Genomic DNA, 10,050 nt, shown 5'->3' with positions numbered 1-10,050 from the left:
GGTCGTGACTCAGTTGCAACAACGGGATAAAAAGTTAAAGTAAGGAAAGGAATGGTCATTGTTTGATTCAATAAAAAAATTTTTTTAAAAACTAATCATGATGAGATTACAAAAAGGTCTTCTCGCGTTTATAACCGCGGTGACTAGAGCACATCTGCATTATGCTCACGCGCATCGCTACATTTTTAATACCGCCAGAAAACCCGTAACTCGACCAGAGGCAACATCCTGTGCCATCAAAACACAAGGGTCCAAAATGGAGTAACGCTGAAGACGGCACCGTCGGGCATCCCACTGAATGTAATTTAACATTCAAACAGAAACTGTATCCGCCGAAGGTGAACATTAAGACTTCTAACAACCGAGGGTAATCGACGTCATTGTCCCCGCTGTCAAGCTAGCTGCGCAGAACAGGTAACTACAGGCAACCTGCTGGCGTGGAGCTAGTCCAGGTAGCGGCTAATGCTAATGCTAGCTACCGTCATGACCAATGCTGTAGAGCAAGGGAGGCTGCCCTGGCGTTGATTAGCGGCCAGGGACGCGTTCACGTTCAGCATGTTAGTGCAATGTGTGATTCGTTTTCTTAGTGAAAACGTCCAGCAGTTGAAACGAAAGCTAAACGTTGCTGCTAGCGTTAGCTGCTTTGTTCGCGATGCTAATGTGAATGGTGTGTAGCTAACGTGTTTGGTGAGCTAACGTTAGCTAGAAACGTTGTCTCTCGACAGCTAACGTCCACTGGCTCCGTCACTTTGTGGCCGTCTGGATGTGATATGTTTGGTTTTTTTGCAGTTCTCTGCATATTCACGTCTTCTCACACTCCGTTCAGTTCTTAATACGGCCTCGCTTGAAGGGTACCGTACGACGCTTCACGAAATGATGCAGTTCAACGAGTTGGTTGAAACCAACACGTTGTGACAGTCGGTTGGCAGCAGAGACCGTCCTGTCTAACAGCCTTAACGTGTGTATCTTAAGGCTGCACGCCTCAGGTCAGCCTGTTACTGGTCACTGGTCATGTTACTGTGAGTAGGCTGTCCGTCCGTCCCTATGTGGAGAGAAGCAGGTATGCTCTCAGAGGCAGAAAGCATTGGGAGCTCTGTAATAAGAGGATGAGGAATTCATCTGAGCATGCTTTGAAGCGCTCCTCTAAACTGCACACTCATTGATTAATAAAAAAAAAAAAAGTATCTACAGTGGACCTGAGATGTATTTGTCATTTTTAATCCTAGATGGATGGTTTTGTTGACTGTGGTATCCTGTGCTGAGCGTGGCGTTCAGTGTCACTGTTTTTTGTCTTTTATTGCAGTCAAGAATGGAGCCAACAGAGCAGTCAGGCCCAGACTCCGGCTCTCAGGATGTCAACCCGGTGTTTCTGCAGCAGCTCAGAGAGCTGGACATCCCAGAGGAGGCAGCCAAACAGGTGGGACTAAACGGTTACAGCATTTTGGCCACATTTACATCAACATTCAGTGATAATTATGACTGGGAATGTTGAGTTTTCACTGTGGGATGGCTGGCGTTATGGTAAAAGTGTCTAAAAAATAATATAAACATGGATACGCATCAGTTACACCCTTATTTAATGGTATATTGATAATTTTTTTTAAAATGCAACACTGCCAATAATATAACAGTAGCCCCCTGATAGGTCATGAAATTAAGGTCAATTTATTTATTTTGTATAGCCCAAAATCATAAATTTGCCTCAGAGGGCTTTACAATCTGTGCACATGCGACATCCTCTGTCCTTCCCTCACATCGGCACAGGAAAAACTCCCCTAAAAAAACCTTTAACGGGGAGAAAAAAGGAAGAAACCTATGGGAGAACGACAGAGGAGGGATCCTTCTCCCAGGATGGACAGAATGCAATAGATGTCATGTGTACAGAATGAACAGCATAACAGAGATACTAAATATTGAATGCATATGACGTAAATGATTCATATAATAAGAGTAGTAAGCAGAGTAACGAAGAAAACAATTCTGACTACTAATAACAGCAGCAGTGGATATAGTAGATTCATAATAATGATAAGAGCAGTAATGGTATAAATAGTAATGGCGAATTCACATTGCTAATAACATTTTTCTGCAAATGACAACGGCACTTGTCATTTTCACATTGTGAATGACCCCATTGCTGACCTTCAATGATCAATACTACATAATGTGAACAGTGCATTACTCGACAACTTTTGTGCTAAACATTCCAATTCACCACTGTTACATGGAGAATATTCTCTCACTATCAAATTTGTTCAAATTCAATTGTTTATGCTAATTGTCCTCAGGGACAGTTTCTACCAGGATTGACTTACAAAACCGGGCTGGAAGCTTAGCTCAAACAAAGGGGGGGGACTAATACTGCGTTCACATGGAATCAGGCGGACGGCCAACCAGCATATTAGTGGACGAGAGCAGGACAGTAAAGACATTATATAGCTACAAGTATAGTAACTACATAAAAGAGAAAGTACTATGTTAATGCTACAATAATAAAATCATTGTGACACAAATGATTTTAAGTTGTATAATTTACTCCGTCACCATAACAACAAATCCTCATGCGTGATGCCATTCAATCCGACTGAACAGACAAGGCTTTGCTTTAATTATTTAGGATACAGACTGACTTGGTTTATTGCTGTTACATCCAACAGCTCAAAACCACCAATAGTTGAATATCCCAAATAATAAATCAGTATTAATTGAGCAGTGGGATTAGACCAATTGTAAAAAAAATAATAATGGTTAACTGAATGAATGTAGCTTTATTGGCCAAGTATGCCTCCGCATACAATGAATTTGACTCTGTGTTTTTGTATCCCTCTCAGTTTCTTAGTTTCTCTTTCATTGCTTAGTTTATCAGCCAAAAAGAATGGCAGGCATGACCACTCTATTATTCACTGCTCTGATTTTTTTTTTCATTGTTTCTCACCACTGCAGGCACTTCTACACACACGGAACGTGTCTGCCGAGGAGGCGGCAATGTACTACTTCAACAAGCTGGAGAATGAGGTGCCCATAAGCTAGCCTTAGTCCCCACAGGTACACCTTGGTACTTTAGACCTCGTGGAGTTTGTCCAAAGCCAAATCTCAGTGTCTCCTTTTGTCTGCTTTGACCCTCAGGAGGAGGGAGACGATGACCTCATGTTCAAGATGGTGTTCGTGGTGAACATGGACCTTGCCATGGGTGTTGGAAAGGTAAGTTCAGCACCACCAGTGTGGACTGTGTGGGATATATGCTGCGTTCACATGCACGATCCATTGTAAAGAACGTGTCCTAATATTTAACAATGGCTCAGACTTGATTTACTGCCCCTCTGGCTGGAAATACAGGAATGACTTTTAGCTCTTAGCCCTATCTTTAATCACCGCTATCTCTGGTTTTACACAGAAGGAAAGCTGATTCTGTTATTTCACTAAACATGTCTTTAATGTGCGTTAGGCTGTATTTTTCTGCTTTCTTCCAATAATTGATACCTACCAGGTTCTGTGCTCTTTGCTCTGAGTTAATTATATTCCTTTATTGATCCCCATGGGGGAAATTCAAGTGTTGCAGCAGCTCAACTACACAGACAGACAGAGTGAGAGTAGTTTATGCTTTTATCAGTCGCTCAGAAATAGGGATTCCATGCAAGTTATCTTTTTCAAGTTTAGTAAGCCACATTATTTCAACTTGATCACAAGAGGCACATCTGTCAGGCTGAAAACTGACAGATTCCTGCTTAGGTGTGAACTCAGTGCTGTGTGTTTGTGCAGGTGGCAGCCCAGGTTGGTCATGCTGCTGTGGGTTTGTACCAGGCTCTACAGGAGAAGAACAGCTGGAGGGAGATGGCCTGGAAGTGGGACCACAGTGGGTAAGGCATGCACAGTATGTGGTAGAGAAGAGATGCACTGGAAAATTGTTAATTTGTTATGTATCTTGTAATTTAAACAATCAATAGTAACATTAAAGATTATGTAAATCTTTGGGATTTTTACTTTTAGTGACCATACATTTAACAATAAATAACTAAAACAAAGCATATGAGTTGCAAGGAGTGAACTTTGAAACCTAGCAATCTAAAAACCAGCTAACATTAATGACCTTTAAAGGCCTCACATAGTGTTCTGTATCTTTGACATTTGATAATTTGATATTTTCTGGGAAAAAAAACATGGTACACATAATGCATTAAAACAGTTAGTGTTCATATCTGAAGCTCTGCTATCTTCAAGGTTCTTTGGTTGATGTTGTACAGTGCAGTGTTGCACGATGTAATACAGTTGCACACCCTTCATGCTACACAAGAAAAACAAATCATCAGTGCATTCCTGTGGTTCATTAGGAGGAATTGTTGAAGCAACAACAAAACTGGTGACTTCTCTGGCAGATATTATGGCCGGCATCTTAACAATAAGAGTTGACCATCAGAGAAACACGGTTCCAGCAATTTTGACTATTTTGAGCACAAAGCAGCACAGATGTAAATAAAGAGCCCACCTCCCTTCGTCTCACCGCTGTCCTGCACTCTATGGCCGCGGAACGCATCGTTCCAGGATCCCACGATGGATCCAGGTCTCTGCAAGATATGGGCTCAACATTCTGACCTCCTGTTGCTGTGCCAGCTCGGCAACATCTCAGTTCTTGTCAGGAGGAGCTAGCATGTGCTACTGCCGCTGTTAGCAGGAATCTGAAGCGTTACTCTGTTAATGCTTCAGTTCCGGAAATGTTCACGCTTGTCAACCAGCTCGTCTCTTGAATATAAAAAGACAATGAAGCCCTTCAACTGTGTCGGGATAGTTGTGCTACCTTTGTTTTTTGTTTTGTTTTTTACAATCTGTGTCATCTTTTTTCAGAAATGATGATATTGTTGAATAATTGATTCTAATTAACTGATAAGTAAATGTGCATTGTGTTGATACAGAGCCAAGAAGGTGGTGGTCCAAGGCACCAATGTGGCTCATCTACTGGAGCTGCAGGCCCTGGCCATGAGCCTCAGCCTGCCCACCTACCTGGTCCAGGATGCAGGGATGACCCAGGTGAGGGGAAAGGAGCCACTGTCAAAGTTATCTTTTCAATGACTTTTGGAGACACCTATAGTTATCCCCAATATCTTGTAAAATGATTGATACTCATATATCTGGTTAAAAAGATTATTGTGTCAGTGTTGCCCTGTGGTATGACATGAAGATAATCTCAACACGAAACCCCTCTTGTCTTCGGCAGGTGGAGGCCGGGTCCCGCACTGTGCTGGCCATCATGGGTGAGGAGGAGATGGTGAACAACGTCACTGGGAGTCTGAAGCTGCTCTGATGGGCTCAACCCCACTGTGGGGAAGGCATTGCTCTGCAGTGCCCCAGTGCATCCAGCAGAGGGCAGCGTTTCCCAGCGGCAGAGAGTCTTGGCATGCAAGCTTGTAACAACCTTTTAAAAAAAAAAAATAGAACAAGGGAAAACAAGACATGTCCCAACACCAGAAAACACACACACCCTCAGCCATTTGTTTCCCTTTCATTCTTTGTCTGAGCCGCTTAGTCTGCCGTTAAGAGCAGGAGGGGGGAGAGACCAGTTGTTCACAGGGGAACTAGGCGGAGGCAGTTGAATTAATTTATTTCTGGGGACCTTTCTCTTTTCTAACATGCCACCTACTTAGAGGAGAGTCTTAAGATTATAATATTAATCAATCTTCAAACACATCTAGTCTGTCGTCCAGTTTCAGATATGGCAAAGTAAAATCAAGTATTTTTTTTGTGGCTGACAAATATTGTAGTCATGCTTATTCAAGGGGCAGTGTACTGTAGACTAATGCATAATGTAATTATAATTATACCCATAGCAGCTGTAGTATTTACCTGTTTGATTCACTACTCCTGAGTGAAAAGTAACTTATTAACTCATAATACATCAACACTCACTTTTGCTGTTTCAATGATTTTGTGTCTGTATGCAACTATTCTCCCAAAGATCCCTATCCTATAGACCCGATAACATTACTCATTATTGATGAACTGCTATATTTTGTATACATTATGCCTGTTGGGGGGCAAATAATGTATAATCTGTGTTGTGCCATCCTAAACAGTATGCACAGTTACTGGACATTGCTTTATTGTTTTTCTTTTCTTTGTGTAAAAGGAAGAAAAAAAATCCTACTTTTTTTTGACATATTGGTAGAATTTGATGATGGACGAGCCAAAATGTCATGTGGTAAAGGTGTGTGCGGGGCCCAACTTTATGCACTTAGACTGCCTGTGGTGGATAGTTTACACTTTTGAAGTTGGTCAATTTGCAGCGTGACTGATAATGGTGTGTATAACAATTATTATGGACCTGGTGAATAGTGGTGTGCACTAAAAATCTTAATACACACAAGGATGTGTGAGCTGTTGTGTGTGTCTATGTTCTCACTTACAAGTATTTGTGGGCATGAGCTGCCTCTCCCAGAAGTCTTAACTTATAGTCAAAGATTTTATTTGTAACACAAATCTTTAAAGAAAAGAATGGCAGTGGCATGCACGCATTATGAAATGTACATTTGAACAGACTGTCGGAATCCCAAAGTTATGTCAATTTTAGTAACATGTCCACACTTTGATACCTCCTATGTTATACAGTCATTTGTGTGAGTGCTTCAGACTATGGAGACAATTAAAAATGCCTCCAGATTAAGTAACAAGCATCTTGAATTTTTTTTTTTACCCTCAGACTCCCAACACATACAGATATATGAGAGAGAGCTGCTGGCAGTGAACGCGTTGTTGGGGGAAGGGTGGAACGCAGCCATATTGCAGTGTGTGGTTATGAGACCGGCCAAATGACATGGCTTTTTCACCGCAATAACAATGGCAGTGTTGTGAATTATGGCCGCTGCCTGCCATGGGAGTCCGACTGAGGACCGTGTTAACTGTCCTTTAACTATCAATGTTATGATGTGGTGGTCGCGGTTTTAACGGAAAACAACCCGAGAAGATGCCACAAAAACGAAGGGGAAATTGTTTACGTAGCGTAACCTGTGAAATTATAAGTACCGTCCAACATGAGGTGAATTCACTTATATCTAACCTTATCGGCTGATGCGAGGCTAGACGTTAGTCGACTATTATAAAGATACATTTTATCATTGTGATGGTCTGTCAGCACGTCAGTCTTATGTGAGGGGACAATAGGGAGCCTAGTGTTATACTACATCCGTGTCCGGCCTAGACCTTCCCCTCTTTGTATGTATCCATACGCAATTGTATCAAATGCAGCCGTCATTGTTTCCCCTGGTAATGATTTATGAGGCTCGGGGTCTTCATCAGTTGTACTCTGAAAGCCCCACATCTGCAACAATTGCATTATTCTGCTGTCTAATTTCGTCGCTCGTAAGACCTATGCAACAAATGACGTTGGCATTTATCACCACAGCCAATCACAGTCGCCCCCCGCATGTCTCATGACAGGACAAGTAACCAATCGCGTCACTGGGACTATTTGTTATAATCACCGTCAAAAATGATTTACTTGTATATGTTAGAAATCGTATAAGTATTGTGCGGTAGCAAAGCTATTTACTTTAAAATATTTAACAAGAAACAAGGGCGGCGTCTCAATTGTCTTTACTTAACTTTTATCATCACAGCAAAAGGCTACGCTTTATATTTTTCGCCCGTTCCTCAGATACAACTCCCAGGAATAGTTTTTATTGAGCAGCCGCTGATAGAGGTATTTTCGTTGTGTCGGTCACTTTTTCAGTCACTGCAAAGTGTGGGAATATAATGATTTCAGCAGCGGGAAATAGAAGTAGGAGGGACCAGTTATAAGTAGATGCAACCCAGGAGCCCTGGTCAATTTCCCTGTCCAACCGGGTGCAGCCCCTCACCAGATGCTACCAGAGCGACACCTCATCCTCCATTCATCTGACAAACCGGTAGGTGGGGCTGACCCAGCGGGCTAACCCTGCCTCTGGTGCCCCTGGAGCTGGGCCCCAGAGACCCCGTGCAGCTAACGCTTGCCCCTATCTATGAAAGCTCCTTCGACGTTAATTAGATGAATATAACCCTGAAATAAAAAGCATTAATCCCACTAACGGATTCAAATGAATTCCATGGCATTTGAATTTAATAACGAGCATTTCCCGGAACTTTGAAGGTACAGATCCTTTGTTGGGTGTCAAATTGTCCCCCGAATCCAGCCACTCTCTCTAGCTCTGCTCCTTGTACGCCAGCAGCACACACATATCATAATGGAACTGAAATTTCGCACCCCTCCTCTAAACAGTGCCCGCCCCGTTTGACGTAGTTGACGGAGGAAAAAAAAAAAGGTCGATGCTGTAATTTACCTAAGACTTGCATGTAAAGCTCGTGTGTAACATGACCGACACATTACTGACGAATCATCGGCGAGAGGCGGGACATCGCAGCAAGGGCCGCCCAAGGAGAGAGCCCCTGCACTGTCGCCAGGGAAACCCCGTGGCGTGGTTGTGTGTCAGTTTCGCTGGGACCCGCGGTCGATGCCGGTGAGGAGGGGGATGGGCGCCTCTGCGAATGTAAGGACCCGAGACAGAATCAGAGCCCTGTATCACATACAGCAGCATATACCCCATTATAAATAGCGACTGTATATACAATGCACTAAAATACATGGATTTATCCACCGGGGATCTATAATAGACACTCAATGGATGCAGTGCACCTGAACAGGATAGGGAATTTAACTTTCCGTCTATGCGTGGGAGACACTGAGAAGTTTATTTCCTACCCCAGGAGAGGGAGCTACTTTTAAGGGCAAAGGATACAGGAGACTCCGAGGCCGACTCCGAGGCCTACTGGTCTGTTTGGATTTGATGTTGGGATACTCAGAGGACTCACTGTACATGCGTTTGCCTCGCCTGTTCAAGTTTGGAATGCCTCTTTAGGTGAGTACTTTTATCTTTCATAGCACCTCTGGAGATGGAGGCAGTAACTTAACTGTTAACATAAGTAGTGTTATAACAGGCACGTACTGGTCCATGTTTTCAGTCAACCAAACATAGCCACGAAGCTAACGTGAACCAACTTGGCTAACTACTTAGCGTCCATTTAAGTTAACATGAGCGGGTCGGATGCCCCCGTGGTGTTTCCACTTCTGAGTGACTCCGAGGCTTCCCGTGTTGATGGTCTGCCTGCAGGGCTGCCCTTAGCTGTGTCTGGACTGATCTTCCATGACTTTTTGATCAGCTCCTCGTGTTGTTTTTTGGTAGCTAGCTTGTTAGTCTGGGAATTCACCACATTATTCTTTTGATTAAAGCGAATGTTACGACATCATTTCAGGCAGCCTTGTCCCTAAAGCTCTCCACACCATTTTGCAAGTTTTCAAGAGTTTGACTCGTGTGGTAACGTCTGGTCCAGTAAGGACCTCAGTTCAGTTTGTACCTCAGTTTACATACAGGAATGTCCCAGTGATGCCTGGCTATATGGCTTTAAAGTCAGCGGACCTACCAGTAAGACGCATGAGGTGTTGCTCACAGCCCATATAGTTACAAAGTGGCGTCTAACGTTTAACAAGAATACCTTGGGTTTGTTAAGCAAGTTTCTACAATGTGTATCCACAGAGGCTTAACTCCCTAACGCCGCACAACCAAAACAACACCAGCAGCACATTACAGGTACTTTATTCGCTTTAGTTGTTGTTGTTGTTGGGTTAAATGGATAAAATAAGGTGAGACCTGCATCCCAGCTCTCGGGCAAGGAAGTTCAGACTCAGACACGTAAGGTAATACACAAACTTGTTCTGTTAAAACCTAAATATTTAATGTGCACTGCTCTTTTGACAGCAATGTGTTACATGTTGTTCTGGGACCAAAAAACTGTCGAATTTTGTAAAAGTTATCCATGACATAACTTGCAATTTGATCATTATTGGCGACTGCTGCTAGCCAAGCAACCCGCTGCTGTGTTGGGTAACGTTAGCAGACAAGCCATAGGCAACAAATGCTACAGTAGCCTCTGAGCTAACTTTTTGGATGTTTTCCAGTCGATTGTGTCCTTATTGTGAACCAGTGCTTTAGCACACTCTCGGTGGGCCCTGGAGGTTAGCTATGTATATGC

The 10,050-nt window shown here is 43.1% G+C and overlaps 1 protein-coding gene across 3 annotated transcripts; it reads left to right on the top strand.

Annotated features, from left to right (window-relative positions):
* The first annotated feature begins 223 nt into the window (after window positions 1-223).
* Window positions 224-6,636, top strand: si:dkey-19e4.5 (UBA_like_SF and PTH2 domain-containing protein). Of its 3 annotated transcripts, none has more exons than XM_054617921.1 (7): window positions 224-338; window positions 1,304-1,417; window positions 2,944-3,015; window positions 3,127-3,201; window positions 3,760-3,857; window positions 4,908-5,022; window positions 5,210-6,636. In XM_054617921.1, the coding sequence occupies exons 2-7, from the start codon at window positions 1,310-1,312 to the stop codon at window positions 5,294-5,296; spliced, it is 555 nt and encodes a 184-aa protein (XP_054473896.1). In that variant the 5' UTR covers window positions 224-338; window positions 1,304-1,309; the 3' UTR covers window positions 5,297-6,636. The 3 variants fall into 3 exon arrangements, with proteins under 3 accessions (XP_054473896.1, XP_054473895.1, XP_054473897.1); XM_054617920.1 differs by having other exon boundaries at window positions 224-414; XM_054617922.1 differs by lacking the exon at window positions 224-338 and adding an exon at window positions 431-452.
* The last annotated feature ends 3,414 nt before the right edge of the window (window positions 6,637-10,050 follow it).

Source organism: Anoplopoma fimbria, chromosome 17, assembly GCF_027596085.1.
Source record: "Anoplopoma fimbria isolate UVic2021 breed Golden Eagle Sablefish chromosome 17, Afim_UVic_2022, whole genome shotgun sequence".
NCBI classification, from domain to species: Eukaryota; Metazoa; Chordata; class Actinopteri; order Perciformes; family Anoplopomatidae; genus Anoplopoma; species Anoplopoma fimbria.
The sequence above is the reverse complement of the archived record's forward strand: the minus strand, read 5'-3'. Positions and strand labels throughout refer to the sequence as shown.

What these genes read in the sequence shown, in the direction of transcription:
- si:dkey-19e4.5 (XM_054617921.1), top strand. Translation starts at nt 1,310, where the DNA reads ATGGAGCCAACAGAGCAGTCAGGCCCAGACTCCGGCTCTCAGGATGTC. An exon ending in TTGCCATGGGTGTTGGAAAG is followed by an intron (nt 3,202 to 3,759) that starts GTAAGTTCAGCA and finishes GTGTTTGTGCAG; the next exon opens with GTGGCAGCCCAGGTTGGTCA. An exon ending in TGGAAGTGGGACCACAGTGG is followed by an intron (nt 3,858 to 4,907) that starts GTAAGGCATGCA and finishes GTGTTGATACAG; the next exon opens with AGCCAAGAAGGTGGTGGTCC.